The sequence below is a fragment of the Lissotriton vulgaris genome, chromosome 12, assembly GCF_964263255.1.
Source record: "Lissotriton vulgaris chromosome 12, aLisVul1.2, whole genome shotgun sequence".
NCBI classification, from domain to species: domain Eukaryota; kingdom Metazoa; phylum Chordata; class Amphibia; order Caudata; family Salamandridae; genus Lissotriton; species Lissotriton vulgaris.
This window is the reverse complement of record NC_141700.1, coordinates 772,370,983-772,388,485: the sequence shown is the minus strand read 5'-3', so window position 1 is coordinate 772,388,485 and position 17,503 is coordinate 772,370,983. Positions and strand designations below refer to the sequence as shown.

The 17,503-nt window shown below is 47.4% G+C and overlaps 1 protein-coding gene across 2 annotated transcripts in view; it reads left to right on the top strand.

Annotated features, from left to right (window-relative positions):
- The window catches only part of GIGYF1 (GRB10 interacting GYF protein 1), a 1,483,862-nt gene that overhangs the window by 522,111 nt on the left and 944,248 nt on the right, over positions 1 to 17,503 (top strand). For both annotated transcript variants that reach the window (XM_086946110.1, XM_086946109.1), the window contains exon 11: positions 8,037 to 8,254. In XM_086946110.1, the coding sequence (XP_086802236.1) occupies positions 8,037 to 8,254 (218 nt within the window). The remainder of the gene's footprint in view (positions 1 to 8,036; positions 8,255 to 17,503) is intronic.

Sequence of the window (17,503 nt, the reverse complement as noted above, 5' to 3'; positions counted from 1 at the left end):
TCCTTCCATTTCTAGTTCGGAAACTCAGGCAGACATCTCACACTGATTCTCGTAGATCGTAGGTGGGCTCAGCAACCATGGGTCACCACACTGTTGGAACGGTCAGTGGATCCACAAAAGAAGCTTCACTTAACTTCAAATTCTCTCACAGAACCATAGAAAAATCAGGCATTCAAATCATAAAGACCTCAACCTTGAGATTTGGCTCCTGAAGTTGGAGTTAGGTTACCTAAACCTACCACCAGAGTGTATTATAATTCTTAAAGAAGCAAGAAGACCTACCACTAGAGCGTTATACAGCAAAGTGGAAAAGATTTTTTGTATATTGTAATAACTCAATTGATCCGCTTGAGGCGTCTATACTAAACATTGTTATCTTTTGCATCTACAACAGCCTACACATCTATTCAAGACACCTTGCAGCAGTAGCAGCAGGTCTTCATAACAGGCAACATTCATCTTTATTTAAAGTACCTGTGATCAAATCTTTTATGGAAGCCTTAAAAGAATACCACCCAGAGTACCAGGTGCATATGCCTGAACCTTAACAATGTTCTTAAAAGATTTATGGACCCACCATTTGAACTGTTTCACAATTGTTCACTACAATTTCTTTCACTAAAAGTTGCCTTCTTAATAGCTATTACTTCACTAAGACAAGTTAGTGAGCTACAGGCATTAGCCTTAGAAGAACCCTTTCAACTGCATAAAGATAGGATAGTTCGAACATATCCAAATTTTCTTCCAAAGGTTGTCTCTGCTTTTCACATCAACCAATCAGCTGTTACCTGTATTCTTTCCTCAACCTGATTCTGTAGCATAGAGGGCTCTGAACACACTTGATGTCAAGAGCTTTATTGTAGTACATTGATAAGACAAAAGATTTTCGCAAAGCAAATTAACTTTTTGTTGCTTTTGCTCCACCTTATAAAGGAAAGCCAATCTCAATCTGGCATTTTGAGATGGATTGTCAAATGTATTCCAACTTGATACATTAAAGCGAAAAGAACTCTTAACAGTACCTCCTAGAGCACATTCTACTTGCAAAATCGGGGCATCTCTGGCCTTTATAGGTCCATTCCCGTAGCTGATAAATGTAAGGCAGCTACATAGTGTACGCCACACACATTTACAAAGCACTATTGTGTAGATGTGTTATCACGTCAACAGGCTAATGTCGTACAGGCAGCACTAAAAACACTTTCAAACAACTGCAACACCCACTGGTTATCCGCCGCTTTTGGAGGGTACTGCTATATAGTCTATGCAAAACATGTGTATCTACAGCACACATGCCGCTCGTGAACTTCAATAGAGTGTGGACTTTGTTTGTGGCCGTACCTGGGGCACTTTTGCACTGCGGAGCCCTTTGCGGAGCCTTTCCTGTGACCTGGGAGCACACCAGCTCGGTCACCATCGCTGTTCCGTTGCTGGGGGAGAGCCACAAACGTCACCTGCCTAGGGAGCGGGACTGCGAGGACCAGAAGTGCTTGCGCCGTACACCGCGCGCACCTGGTTCCTCTTCCCGCCCCCTCCTCCCTCCGACCTTCCTGCGGGCTTTAAGACTCCTCGCGGCCCCCGCTGGCGCGGTTGCCGCTCGTGAACTTCAATAGAGTGTGGACTTTGTTTGTGGCCGTACCTGGGGCACTTTTGCACTGCGGAGCCCTTTGCGGAGCCTTTCCTGTGACCAGGGAGCACACCAGCTCGGTCACCATCGCTGTTCCGTTGCTGGGGGAGAGCCACAAACGTCACCTGCCTAGGGAGCGGGACTGCGAGGACCAGAAGTGCTTGCGCCGTCCACCGCGCGCACCTGGTTCCTCTTCCCGCCCCCTCCTCTCCTCCTCCATTTTAACTCCGCCCGAACGCGAACGCGGGACGCGCGCGGGCGAAGACCGGGCCGTTTGAGGCCGTTTGAGGACAAAGAGGACTGGCCTGGCCCACCCCCCTTGGTTCGAGTTTACTGGCTTGCCTACTGTCATTATTAAGCACATTGTCGGTACTGTAATTCAGACTTACCATGAGCACACGGGGTAGTCGCAGTAAAACTGCAATGGGGCTGAGTAAGGCCAGCGGGACATGGGATGATTTTCTTGTGAAGACTAACTTGGCAATTGACGCTGAAATCACTAAAATGCAGAAGAGGGTGTCAGTTGAGCTTGATGCTGCACGTAGGCTTTCACAGACCTTTGCCCATTCTAAAAAATCTTCTCTGGGGAAAATTGCGTCTGCTGCATCACCACAACATGCTTCTTGCCCACCCTCACTGTTAATTAGTGCTGATGTTCACCATGTTCCCCTTTCTCTTTCCCTTCCATTAGAGCCTATACCCACTTTAACTGCCGTGCCCCCTAAAACTTCTGAGGGAACCGTGCCCATTGGACCTGGGACTGCCATTATTTTGCCTGACAGTCCTGACCCCCCTCCCCCTGCAGCGAAAAATAAAAATAAAGATGGGCCAACTCTAAAAAAGAAAAGCAATGCGAGGTCTGCCTACGCTCGCAAAAAAGCCAAAATTGCAAGGTTGCAGTTCTTTAACAATAGGTGAACACTACCCACCACGGGGAGACCATAGAAGTGCCAAACTTGGATAGCCACCTAATAGGGGCGGGCAAGGAACACAGCAACCTTAACGCGGTCCCTGATCCTATTTTAGGGCCTTTCACCACACACGGCGAGAAACTCCTAGAGGGAGGGCAAAGTGAGCCAGGGAGGGACAGAGACAAGGGGGGTGATGACGAAGATTTTCTTAAAACAGTTTGGGTCACATTAAAACAGTTACTGTCACCTTTGGAACTCAGACTTTCACGTATTGAGAATAATCTTTTAGAGATGGATAAGACCTTAGTCTCCCTGGCCACTCTTAGCCTAAAGCAACTGGAAGCAAATTTTCCTCGTATTGCTGAAGGTACTCCCCACGATGGTGATGATGGTATCCATCCGGCTCCAGTAACTGACGTTAGCTCCCCTGCCCCTGAAATGGTCCCCCCTGTCTTGCCTCCACCCCCACCTAAACCTACCCCAATACCCAAATCCCGGTCTAAGCCAAATGTTCCAGTACCCTCAATACCAGTGACAAAAGGCCCTGAGAACCTGACTTTACCCAAACCAGTCCCCAAGGTTGCCCACAAGCCCAATAAGATTAATATGCCTCCTACTGCGTGTATAGCCAATCAGTACCATGGTGGCCGAACTTTCGTGGGGGTTATATTGATCTCCCTCCTGACGCCGGACCCTATGTCGTTGTACTGGCTGGTGTACCAGCACTTGACCCACATTCCATGGAGACCCAGTGGTCCCTAAAGAATAAGGTGATTCACTGGCTTAATGTCAATGGGCAGCTTCCTAACACTCTTAGGAGCAGGGTTCTAATGGTTAGGAGAGTGCCATGGGTGGGTCGTACACATAAATCCATCCCTGGCGACTGCATAGTGGTTTCATTTGCAGACCCCCACACAGCCCAACATATCATTTCATGGGATTCAGGTGATATGACCAATCTATTGTCATCAGACCCCTTACTTTTTTCTATCCTCCAAAACAGACTGTTGAGCCACCTGGGGCTTGGTCAATAGTTCACAATCGCAGATGGAAAGGACACGGGGATGGTTGTCAACCCATTAACAACTGGTGGGAAGGAGCGTCTACTATGAATCGGTTTGAGTGTCTGGATCAGGTGGATTGACTGGGAATGAGTGTTGCTTCAATCCCTACCAATCCTCATAATCCCCCAATGGAGACTGACTCGAGAGAAAAATCAATGCCTAGATCCCAAGTTCCAAGTCACATTGGGCTAGACCTAAACTCCCCTGAACAGCACGCTCTTACTGCCCAGGTTACACGACAGGTAGAGCCTGCACACTCGCAAGATCTGAAAGGCATAAAGGGGAATGGAGGGCATCATCCACAGGAATATAGAAACCAATGCACTCTCTTCTTTCCTGGAATGTAGCAGGCCTTGGTAGTAAGATCACCCACAAACCGTGGCTGGAGATTGTGCAGAAGTATGGCATCCTGTGTCTTCAAGAAAACTGGCTTACAGAGGAAGCCCACATGTTGGGCTATCGAACCTTTCACTCTCCTGCCGTGCCATCAGCCCAGGGTCGCAACAAGGGGGGCCTGTGCACATACATCTCGAATGTAGGGGATGTAAAAGTTTGCAATTTCCAATCCAGTCAGTATTTTCAAATTATATCACTTAAATGGGGCACTTCGCAAAGGGTGATTCTTGTGAACTTCTATAATAATTTGCCAATTAGTGAAGTGGAATCAAATATGAACATTATGATGCATCATATCCACAAACTGAGAGAACAAGGTACAGGGGATCATATAGTGCTGTGGGTGGGTGACTTCAATTGTACCATCTGCCCGTCTTCTGAGCTAGGTTTGTGCGGCCTGTCAGATCTCGGGGAGGATGGTCCCTTGCACTTCTCCCATACCAACATGGGGTCTCTTCTTAACAACGTTATATTTACCTTTGACCTCACTTTTATCAACCAGGCATGCTCCCCCCCCCCTGTTCCCTTTGCCCCAACGTATAATGGAAGAGGTTGTAAAACCACAATTGATTTTGCGTTGATATCACCAACTCATCCTGATTTTATAACCTACTGTAAAATTGGGGATGACCCTATGAGCGATCATTATCCCATCACCTTTAGGGCAAAACTGACGGGGGACAAAGCAAAGGAACCTAGTAGGGTTTCATACCCATATGAGGTTACCTTAACCAAGACTAACGGGTATGTAATTAAATGGGAGAAAATGAACCCAACATCCTTCTTTCAAAACCTCCTATCCTCTTGTTCCACGGACATTCTTGCCTGCTTAGAGGAAGATACTGACCCAAAGAGCATTATGGCTGCATTTTCTAACATACAGCGTCACATAAAAAATGCACTGACTAGGAACTGCAAGGATAATGGGAGGCATACCCGTGGGTGGTTTGACTCTAGATGCACATCGACATTGAAAAATTTAAAGAAAGCTCTGTCCGCTGACCCAAAATATAGGGTTCAAATTCGTCAGGCGAGACAAGATTATAAGCTGGCTATCAAACAGCGGAGGGCGACACTGAAGAAGGAGGCCTGGGAAGCCTTGGGGGAAGCTGCTAGGAACAAGGATAGTAATGCCTTTTGGAAAGTTATAAGATCTGTCTATAATTTAAGTGATAGAGACAACTCCGTGGAAGTAGCCATAACGGGTGAGCTCTGGGTAGAACACTATGGTAATCTTTATTCTAACAATACCCAGGGGAATGCCCCGAACCCATGTAGGGTGATTTCATCTGCAGATAGTATAATACAGGATAATCAGCTAACTGTTTCCCCAGCACTCCCTTATCCGATTGAACTGGTATTTACTACCTTAGAAGTTGAAGATGCCCTTAGGGAAAGTGCCTCAGGCAAAGCCCCCGGCCCTGATTACACCCCAGTTGATGTCTATAAATCAGAGCCGGATTTTTGGGTTCCTTTGCTAACTAATGTATTGAATATGGGAAATAAATGTGGGTTCATTACCACCTGGTCGGACACGATTGTAGTCCCCATATTTAAAAAAGGGAACAGGGACGACCCTGCTTGTTACCGTCCAATATCGCTACTGGACGGACTTATGAAAGTCGCAGGAAGGATTCTTCTCAAGAAAATACAACACTGGGAAGAAGAGAAAAAGGTCATCTCGGAGTTCCAATATGGGTTCCGAAAGGGACTAGGGACACTTGAGCAATGTCTAAATTTGTCCCTATTAGTCTCTAAGTACACGCAGGCTAAAAAAGGGGACCTATTTATAACCTTTGTCGACCTCAGCTCCGCATTCGACTGCGTGGACCACGCGCTGCTCTGGTCGACGTTGGAGGACATTGGGGTGGACTCAATCATTCTCACATTCATTAAAGAATTATACAGAGACGCAGGGGCTAGAGTAAGGTTTGGGACTCAGGGGGAATGTTCACAAAAATTTGCCATAAACAGAGGGGTGAGGCAAGGCTACATACTTGCGCCCTTGCTTTTTACATTTTATATAAATTCTATCGCTGAGAGTTTATTAACTCTGTCAAGCGATTACCCGGCTGTCAATGGTAGGCCCGTACCCATTCTTTTATATGCCGATGACGCGGCAATCATGTCAAGGACAAAAGTAGGCTTTTCATCTTATATGGGTAAAAGAAACTTGAAGGTGAACATTTCTAAAACTTTCTCCATGTCCTGCTCCCAAAAGATCAATAGACCCCCATGCTCAATATATCTGGACCAGCAAAAGATTGCCATAACAGACACATTTTGCTACCTGGGCATCGTGTTTGACAGGCGGGGAAGGTGGAAACATGCAGTGTCAGTTAGGAAACTCGCCTTCAGTCGTGCCATAGGTGCTTTACGAACCTTTGCAGGCAAAATTGGGGGTAAACCAATTCAAGAAATGATACAGATCTACCGGGCAAAGTGTATAGCCACGGCTGCATATGGCGCAGGTCTCTGGGGCTTTGAGAATGTGTCCTCGTTACAAACTTGCGAGAACATTTTCATTTGTTACCTAGTGTGTCTCAAAAACAACGTCGACTTTTATGACTCACATTGAGACCGGCGTTAAATACCTTAGTGACATCATAAAAATATCACCCTGTTTGCTTTGGCATAAGATTTGGACTACAGAGGAGTGCAAATTGAACAGAAACCTCATTAAAGACTGCATGGTTCTGGATGGTGCAGCAAAAGTCAAATGGCTGCGATATGTACAAACTATGTTCTCTAACATTGGACACTCTGAATTTTACGATGATCCAGAGACTTTACAAAGCATGACTAGGCCGGCCCTTAAAAAACTACTAATTACACACCTAGAAAGTGCAAGATGGGTACATAGAGAAACTTAAAGGTACAATCCTAAGCTATCAGCAAATTACCCCTACTGAAGGCTTACAATCTTATCTTGGGCCTGAAATAGCACCCTATCCTCGCATGCTTCTGACTAGGCTGCGCCTAGGGATTTTCTTCCGCATGGTCACTCTACCGAAACAGAATGATTGGGCCTCGCTGAAATTAATATGTCCATGTGATGACCATTCAATACAAAGTAATATTCATATCATGTTCTTTTGTAATTTGTATACTAGCCCGAGGAAATGATTCCTTCTACCCTTACTTAAGCGCTGGGGGATAAGAACCTGTAAACCTGCATATTTGAAATTATTGCTCTTAGAAGATGTGGATGTTATCTTTGCTGTTTCTCGCTTTTTGAAGTCAGTGATGAAATTTAGAAACTCAATGTGTTAAGTAGTACACGTCAATATTGATTGATCAGTGGAATACGAGGCCCTTTGTCCAATGATTGTTGAAGATTTTAAATTTTATAGAAATGTTTTATCTATTTTGTAACCTTGCTCAGGTGAAATTTTTTTTAATTCCTCTGCATAAATTGTACTTGTACGCTTTTATGATTTTTTGATAAAATCGAATAAAGCGTATTTGATTTGATTACAGCACACATGCCTCAAACAGATTGTCACCCAGTAAGCATCTGTTCTTGGCATGCAGAGCTGTAGATTCACATGGCCCTCCCTCCTCCCCGGACACCCATGGTTGTTGCAGTTATTAGTATTCACATTATATATGCATGGACATCTCCATAGTACACTTACTCCATACTCACCCTTTTGCGGAAAAATAATCTAACGATGGAGTTCATGCCCTTGCACACTATCACCGAAAGGAGGAGACACCTTACCTTGTGATTGGAAAAGACCACTTTGAACAAAAACATCTTGCAAACATCCGGACCCAACACTAGATAGCAGGAGTATGCAATGCATGTGAATTTATAGCTCTACATGCCAAGAATCGATGTTTACAGGGAAAGTAACCTAATCCTTTTAATATTCTGTGGGTTCCTCAGTAATTATATGCAGGAGTGTTTGTTTTCCTCTTTTGCATTTCACAAGTAACCAGCTTTACTTTAGGGAGTACTATTAAAAATACATGGATTTGCTACTATGAGCATTTCATTTCTGCGTTAAATCTCCTGTCCCCTTTGTCCTTCAGATGCTCCTCGTTCTGCAGGCTGGAGAGAACATGGAGGTTCGCGGAAGAAGTTTGACTTTGAATTCCGGGATAAAGAGGATGAACGGGGTCAAAGGAGGAATCGAGCAAACAGTGACAGTTTTGAAGATGACAAGGATGGTTTGCCTGAATGGTGCATGGATGATGAAGATGATGAAATGGGGACCTTTGACTCATCAGGGGCTTTCATGTCCCTAAAGGTACTTGACGTATGCGTGTGTGGAATTGAGCATTTTTGGCATAGAAATGTTTATTTTGAGAGATGTGACAGTGTTTCCTAGCAGGTATAATTAATATTACCCCACACCACTTTGGGTAGGAAGTAGGCTTTGCAGTGCATCTCCAGGAAAAGACTACATGGGCGCACAACAGTGTGCTTGCCATATGTTAAGACTGGGACCTGTTCAAGAAATACTGTTCTGTATAGAGGTGAAAAAATACAGGGACTCTACAACAATGCAGTATGCCTTCTGAATTCTCATGCTGTGTAGTATTCATCAACAGATAGTAATTTTGTCCAGAATGGTTTCTTGTAGTCCCCCCCCCCCCCCCCCCCCTTCCCCACCGAGAAAAGACAATGTTGACCATTGGCTGGTATGTTCTTCCCTTGGACATCTGGTGTACTCCCTGGAAGCCCATGGGTGTGGTCGCTATCTTCAGGTTATTATTTTCCACTGTTTTAGAAGCTTGCAGAAGAGCTCCAGTAGGATCAAGAGGATCGATCCACCGACAAATGATTGACCAAAAGCAACAACATTCTGGAAAAGTCTCAACCTGGAGAGTAAAGTAATGGACTTCAGATCAGACACGCACTGAATACTACAACATGATAATGTCTGAAGGAACTCGACCACATGGTCGGAGAATGTAGAAACCCTCAACTGTTGAGGGAGATATATAGTACTCTTCCCAAAGTGGCACCAGAGGTTTGTGTAGAAGGACACCCGCAAGGTCTGTAACCTCTGCCTGCCAAACAACTACAGCTGCGAAGGCTGTATTATGTGCTGAGTTTCAGCCCAAGACCCTGAAGCAAGAGGAAAATCAAAGGTGGGCACACTATATAAAGATAGTTGTTGCAGAAACAGCTCTCTCTAATGGGCCTCTGTTTATCCAGCAAGTGCAGTAATGGTAGGACCTACCTCACAGGTCAAAACAGGACACTGTAGGAGCTAAACCCTCAAACGGGCTTCATGTCAAAAGATAATGGAGACTGACGGAGAGAGTTAGCAGCAGCTACACTGAAACGGGAAAATGCCACAGACGCTGTAAGCCAAAATGGTGGGTCTCTTGCAAAAGAAGAGGGACTTTAGGTGTCTCAGGAGGTTTTGCGTACAAACAAGATCCATGGAGGTAAAGACTCAGGAAGATGGAAATGCCAAACTGTCCCCCAAATCATAGACCCCCCCCCCCCCCCCCCCCCCCCCAACCACCACCACACCAAAGCCTCATAAGGAAGAGCAACAGGACTCCTATGCAGAAGGTTGTCCGGATGAAGACATTTTAAGATCTCAATGCTCATGACCTTCACTCAGTCTTGCCGGAAGATGGCAGTAGAATCCTGTAAGAAAGTGTCCTCTTTTTGCATGGTTGCCCCACTTTTTGCTGGACAGCTTATGTGCTTTGCCTGAGTGTGCCCTGGGCTCTTGCCAAATAGGTACCCAGGGGCCTATGTGTTCGAGGCATGTGGGCTGCTGAATTCATATTTGTGCATAGATCGCCGCCTAGTGTTGGGTCCGGATGATCGCACATTGTTGTCCTGGAAGAGTCTACGGCTTAACCTGATTGCAGCGCCCCTATGGCTGCCTTCAGCTAGTTATGGTAAGATCATCTTCCAGCTCTAGCGCCTCCTCTGGGGTTAGCTTGGGCATTGCAAGGTCTCGCACATATGACAGCGCCTCATCCAGGGACATCTCGAAGTCTGACTAATAGATTCCCCGAAAGTGGCACGCCAGCGCGCCCACTATCGTGTGTGGGTCAGTTGCTGCCTGTCCTTCCTCCATGCAAATCTGTGCAATCCACCTATCACTCTTTTCACGGCTATCTAGCCATGCCAGTAACTTCCCGGCCTTATCACCTATGTCATACACTTTATGGCGAGTGGCCTCTAGTTGCTGTTGTGTTAATTCTGTGAGGCGTCCCTTATGTTGTTGCTGTTTAAGGCGCAAGTTGTGGGATGTAATATGAGTTGGGTCATTAGCGTGGTGGGTCTTTGCTGTTTGTAGTCCTCAGTTCCTGTTGCCCTTCCAGTTTATGTGCTGTGATGGAAGCAATATTTACAACAAGGGGTGGTGAGGGACAGAGTCTCTGAATTAAACAGAATACTCTCACCCAGTCAAGAGATCAGGGCTAGATCCAACACCGTTTTTTAGCTCACTGCACCATCCCAGTTTCAGAACCTGGCTGTATGCAAATTAGTCTGTTCCTGTCCCAGTGCATGATTGGAACAGGGCAAACCAAACTACAAAAGCCAATTCTTACACTGGGAAGGAAACAAGCTACCGGGGACCGGTTTCTGGCATTTCAGCCTCTTCGGCCCGGCTTGCTTGAATCCTGATGGTGCAATGAGCAAGGGACTCACATCTGAGTATACCCTTCCACGCTTAGGGTGGACAAAAATATTTACAACAAGGGGTGGTGAGGGACAGAGTCTCTGAATTAAACAGAATACTCTCACCCAGTCAAGAGATCAGGGCTAGATCCAACACCGTTTTTTAGCTCACTGCACCATCCCAGTTTCAGAACCTGGCTGTATGCAAATTAGTCTGTTCCTGTCCCAGTGCATGATGGGAACAGGGCAAACCAAACTACAAAAGCCAATTCTTACACTGGGAAGGAAACAAGCTACCGGGGACCGGTTTCTGGCATTTCAGCCTCTTCGGCCCGGCTTGCTTGAATCCTGATGGTGCAATGAGCAAGGGACTCACATCTGAGTATACCCTTCCACGCTTAGGGTGGACAAAAATATTTACAACAAGGGGTGGTGAGGGACAGAGTCTCTGAATTAAACAGAATACTCTCACCCAGTCAAGAGATCAGGGCTAGATCCAACACCGTTTTTTAGCTCACTGCACCATCCCAGTTTCAGAACCTGGCTGTATGCAAATTAGTCTGTTCCTGTCCCAGTGCATGATGGGAACAGGGCAAACCAAACTAAAAAAGCCAATTCTTACACTGGGAAGGAAACAAGCTACCGGGGACCGGTTTCTGGCATTTCAGCCTCTTCGGCCCGGCTTGCTTGAATCCTGATGGTGCAATGAGCAAGGGACTCACATCTGAGTATACCCTTCCACGCTTAGGGTGGACAAAAATATTTACAACAAGGGGTGGTGAGGGACAGAGTCTCTGAATTAAACAGAATACTCTCACCCAGTCAAGAGATCAGGGCTAGATCCAACACCGTTTTTTAGCTCACTGCACCATCCCAGTTTCAGAACCTGGCTGTATGCAAATTAGTCTGTTCCTGTCCCAGTGCATGATGGGAACAGGGCAAACCAAACTACAAAAGCCAATTCTTACACTGGGAAGGAAACAAGCTACCGGGGACCGGTTTCTGGCATTTCAGCCTCTTCGGCCCGGCTTGCTTGAATCCTGATGGTGCAATGAGCAAGGGACTCACATCTGAGTATACCCTTCCACGCTTAGGGTGGACAAAAATATTTACAACAAGGGGTGGTGAGGGACAGAGTCTCTGAATTAAACAGAATACTCTCACCCAGTCAAGAGATCAGGGCTAGATCCAACACCGTTTTTTAGCTCACTGCACCATCCCAGTTTCAGAACCTGGCTGTATGCAAATTAGTCTGTTCCTGTCCCAGTGCATGATGGGAACAGGGCAAACCAAACTACAAAAGCCAAGTCTTACACTGGGAAGGAAACAAGCTACCGGGGACCGGTTTCTGGCATTTCAGCCTCTTCGGCCCGGCTTGCTTGAATCCTGATGGTGCAATGAGCAAGGGACTCACATCTGAGTATACCCTTCCACGCTTAGGGTGGACAAAAATATTTACAACAAGGGGTGGTGAGGGACAGAGTCTCTGAATTAAACAGAATACTCTCACCCAGTCAAGAGATCAGGGCTAGATCCAACACCGTTTTTTAGCTCACTGCACCATCCCAGTTTCAGAACCTGGCTGTATGCAAATTAGTCTGTTCCTGTCCCAGTGCAGTGTGGAATTGAGCATTTTTGGCATAGAAATGTTTATTTTGAGAGATGTGACAGTGTTTCCTAGCAGGTATAATTAATATTACCCCACACCACTTTGGGTAGGAAGTAGGCTTTGCAGTGCATCTCCAGGAAAAGACTACATGGGCGCACAACAGTGTGCTTGCCATATGTTAAGACTGGGACCTGTTCAAGAAATACTGTTCTGTATAGAGGTGAAAAAATACAGGGACTCTACAACAATGCAGTATGCCTTCTGAATTCTCATGCTGTGTAGTATTCATCAACAGATAGTAATTTTGTCCAGAATGGTTTCTTGTAGTCCCCCCCCCCCCCCCCCCCCCCCCTTCCCCACCGAGAAAAGACAATGTTGACCATTGGCTGGTATGTTCTTCCCTTGGACATCTGGTGTACTCCCTGGAAGCCCATGGGTGTGGTCGCTATCTTCAGGTTATTATTTTCCACTGTTTTAGAAGCTTGCAGAAGAGCTCCAGTAGGATCAAGAGGATCGATCCACCGACAAATGATTGACCAAAAGCAACAACATTCTGGAAAAGTCTCAACCTGGAGAGTAAAGTAATGGACTTCAGATCAGACACGCACTGAATACTACAACATGATAATGTCTGAAGGAACTCGACCACATGGTCAGAGAATGTAGAAACCCTCAACTGTTGAGGGAGATATATAGTACTCTTCCCAAAGTGGCACCAGAGGTTTGTGTAGAAGGACACCCGCAAGGTCTGTAACCTCTGCCTGCCAAACAACTACAGCTGCGAAGGCTGTATTATGTGCTGAGTTTCAGCCCAAGACCCTGAAGCAAGAGGAAAATCAAAGGTGGGCACACTATATAAAGATAGTTGTTGCAGAAACAGCTCTCTCTAATGGGCCTCTGTTTATCCAGCAAGTGCAGTAATGGTAGGACCTACCTCACAGGTCAAAACAGGACACTGTAGGAGCTAAACCCTCAAACGGGCTTCATGTCAAAAGATAATGGAGACTGACGGAGAGAGTTAGCAGCAGCTACACTGAAAAGGGAAAATGCCACAGACGCTGTAAGCCAAAATGGTGGGTCTCTTGCAAAAGAAGAGGGACTTTAGGTGTCTCAGGAGGTTTTGCGTACAAACAAGATCCATGGAGGTAAAGACTCAGGAAGATGGAAATGCCAAACTGTCCCCCAAATCATAGACCCCCCCCCCCCCCCAACCACCACCACACCAAAGCCTCATAAGGAAGAGCAACAGGACTCCTATGCAGAAGGTTGTCCGGATGAAGACATTTTAAGATCTCAATGCTCATGACCTTCACTCAGTCTTGCCGGAAGATGGCAGTAGAATCCTGTAAGAAAGTGTCCTCTTTTTGCATGGTTGCCCCACTTTTTGCTGGACAGCTTATGTGCTTTGCCTGAGTGTGCCCTGGGCTCTTGCCAAATAGGTACCCAGGGGCCTATGTGTTCGAGGCATGTGGGCTGCTGAATTCATATTTGTGCATAGATCGCCGCCTAGTGTTGGGTCCGGATGATCGCACATTGTTGTCCTGGAAGAGTCTACGGCTTAACCTGATTGCAGCGCCCCTATGGCTGCCTTCAGCTAGTTATGGTAAGATCATCTTCCAGCTCTAGCGCCTCCTCTGGGGTTAGCTTGGGCATTGCAAGGTCTCGCACATATGACAGCGCCTCATCCAGGGACATCTCGAAGTCTGACTAATAGATTCCCCGAAAGTGGCACGCCAGCGCGCCCACTATCGTGTGTGGGTCAGTTGCTGCCTGTCCTTCCTCCATGCAAATCTGTGCAATCCACCTATCACTCTTTTCACGGCTATCTAGCCATGCCAGTAACTTCCCGGCCTTATCACCTATGTCATACACTTTATGGCGAGTGGCCTCTAGTTGCTGTTGTGTTAATTCTGTGAGGCGTCCCTTATGTTGTTGCTGTTTAAGGCGCAAGTTGTGGGATGTAATATGAGTTGGGTCATTAGCGTGGTGGGTCTTTGCTGTTTGTAGTCCTCAGTTCCTGTTGCCCTTCCAGTTTATGTGCTGTGATGGAAGCAATGGCCTTTTCCCTAAGGACTGTTTTTAACGCCTCCCACAGTGGTTGCTGAGGCAACAGATCCTGCGTAGTCCTGAAAGTAATGGCTCGGTTCGAGGCATGTGGGCTGCTGAATTCATATCTGTGCATAGATCGCCGCCTAGTGTTGGGTCCGGATGATCGCACATTGTTGTCCTGGAAGAGTCTTCGAAGTATCACGAGATAGGTGGCTCCTCCCCTGGACTACAGTGCGCATGGGCATCGACTCCATCCTCAGATTGTTTTTTTTCACCATTGGGTTCGGATATATATTGGTTCACTCAAGTCAGAATCGATATAAAAGTTTCTTAAGGCCAAAAGGCCTTTCGTTTTTTTCGTTGGTATTGTCTTGCGATCAGTGCCCAGTTCTGGATATCCAGCTCGGGAACTGAGCTGGAACAGAAGAGCCGCGTGCTTTTCGACGCTGAAGGCCCGGTCGAAGCCAGAGCCCTTATTGACGACCCATCATGGAACGGAACCCGTTCAAGAGATGTCCCGTGTGCAACTCCAAATATCCCCACATCAACGTCCACCCGGTGTGCAACAAGTGTCTGTCGCCGGATCATGATGAAGCCAGTTGCATGGCTTGTTCCCTTTTTCGATCCAAGAAGACGCTTATGCATCGACTCGCTGCGAGCAAGGAAGCCCAGCAGACTGCACCGGAGCCAGTGGACATCTTCGATGCCGGGGATGATGAAGGAGCAGACCTGGAGGTTCGAGAGAACCTGTCGAATCCCACGTCGGAGGTCGACTCCAACTACAACGCTGATGTTGAGATGCTCGATGCGGAAGACGTCGTCGACTAGGTAGGAGACGACGATGGGGCCTTTGGGGACATGGAAGATAGCTCGAGCGAGGAGCTATGCCCACAAACTGACACTGGGGCAGAAACGCTTCATAAGGCTCAGTTCGAGGGATCGCCACAAGGCCTTACCAAAGATCTTCCATTAAGTTCTACAGCCCCGCCCTCGGGCTCTGCTTCGGACATTTCTAAGGAGCCGCAAACAGCGAATTCGAAACCGAAAGTGAAAGCACAGGTATTGACGCAACCAAAAGCACTTGTGCCTACATCGAAACCGAAAGTGCGTATTGCTTTGGTCGGCTCGAAGTCCTCAGACCTGTCGGCACTGACGAAGCAGAAGAGTGTTATCGCCCCAAAGAAACCGCTGAAGGGCGTCGAGACGAAGTCTAGCACGCTGAAGGCAAAGGTCAAGGCAGTCGACCCGAACAAATCGGCGCCGAAGACAGACTACACCGACAAAGGACTCGGTGATCCGTAGGTTCTCGAGCCTCCGCGTCGGCCGGACAAGGCCAAGAGCGGAACAGCCCCCGAGTCCACGCCTGGTGGTTCCTCGAAGGACTCCGTCGAGTCGACGCAGCCGTCCGCCTCCTTCTCGAAGCAGGTGGCAGACTCCCTAAAGCGCACCAAGGACAAGGCTTCGGGGTTCGGGCCTAAGGATCCTCCACCTTCTAAGCCTGCCGATAAACCTCAGAAGACGTCGGCGCCCATCCAATTCACGCTGCCACCGAAAGTGGTACCGAATGCTTTCGTCCCTAAAATGGCCGTCGACGTGCCCAGGAAGGTGTCCACGGTGCCGAAGCCGACAACTGTGGTCCCGGCCGCAAAGCATCAACAGTCATCGTTGGAAGAGCAACAGGAACAGTTTATCGATGCTGAGACAGGCAGACTTTCTCTTTATAAAAGAAAAATCGCCCCTGAAAAGCCAATGGAGTCCTATAAAATACCACCAAAAAGGAAGGATTCTACTTCAACACCTGTTCACTTGTAGAACCTGTATCTCCACGTGGCCATGATGCCTCACCCACTTATTCAGATGTGGACACTGGGGAAGGTGATAATGACGAATACAGCTATCCTGTGGACACTGATCCAGATGACACGAATGAACCCTGGGCAGATGCTGCTGACCCAGGTGATCCACACACTGCCCCAGACACACAGGTGTATGCTGTGAAAACGTTGCCTACTGAGGATTCGGCAGCGTTTAGTGCCCTCATTGAAAGGGCAGCTAAGAATCATGACGTCCAGCTCCATGCTGACCCCATTGATGTAGACTTTCTTTTCGACACCCTTCCACCTCAAAGAGGACTGTCAAGACTCTGCCTATGTTGAAGGGTGTCTTGAAGCATGCTGGGGATATATTTAAGGAGCCTACAAGGGCCAGGGTAATAAACCCCGGGATTGAAAAAAAGTACAAACCAGCGCCTGGCGACCCTACTTGCATTAAGGGACAGTTGCAGTTGGACTCTCTTGTTGTTTCTAATGCCCGGAAGAGGGCTAATTCACAAACAACGGGTGATGCTCCTCCCCCAGATAAGGAATCTAAGGTGTTCGAGGCATCAGGGAAAAGGGTAGCAGCTCAAGCGGCCAATATCTGGCGCATTTCAAACACTCAGGCACTCTTAGCCAGGTATGACAGGGCCCATTACGACACACTTGAGACCCTGTTACAGCACCTACCAGAGGAATATAAGGAGGCAGCTGAGATGCTCATCCAGGAAGGGAAGCTCATATCAAATGCTTCTATCAAATGTGCACTGGACGCAGCAGACACCGCGGCCAGAGCTGTTAACACTAGCGTCATGTTGAGACGACATACCTGGCTCAGGATCTCCGGGTTCAAGCCAGAGATCCAGACCACCATTCTAAATCACACAGTAAACCCTGATCATCTTTGGCCCAGAGGTGGACACCACCTTGGAGAAAATCAAGAAAGACACAGACTGCAAAGTCTATGGGGGCTCTACAGTTGCAGCAGTTCAGGGGTGGTTCTTTTCGTCGCTCAAGCAATAGGTGTTTCCAGAGGCCAGCTGTCCCAGAACACACAGTACTATAAAGGTGGCGCGCAAACCACATACACCAAACAAAGTAGAGGTGGATATCGTGGAAACAGCGCCAAGGGCAGAGGTCGTGGAAACAACAACTCCAGATCCTCCGCCACTAACAAACAGTGACGCCTTGTCACTGTCCCCCGACCATACAAAACCTGTCGGGGGAGACTTCAACAGTTCCTGCTTGTCTGGAAGTCCATCACCACAGATAGGTGGGTCACACAGCTTATCCAGTACGGTTATTGTCTGGAGTTAACATCCACTCCACCCAACATACCCCCAAGACACCGTCCTATGTCCACCGAGCATTTGTACTTACTGCAGAAGGAGGTACTCGTCATGCTGCAAAAAGACGCAATCGAGCTTGT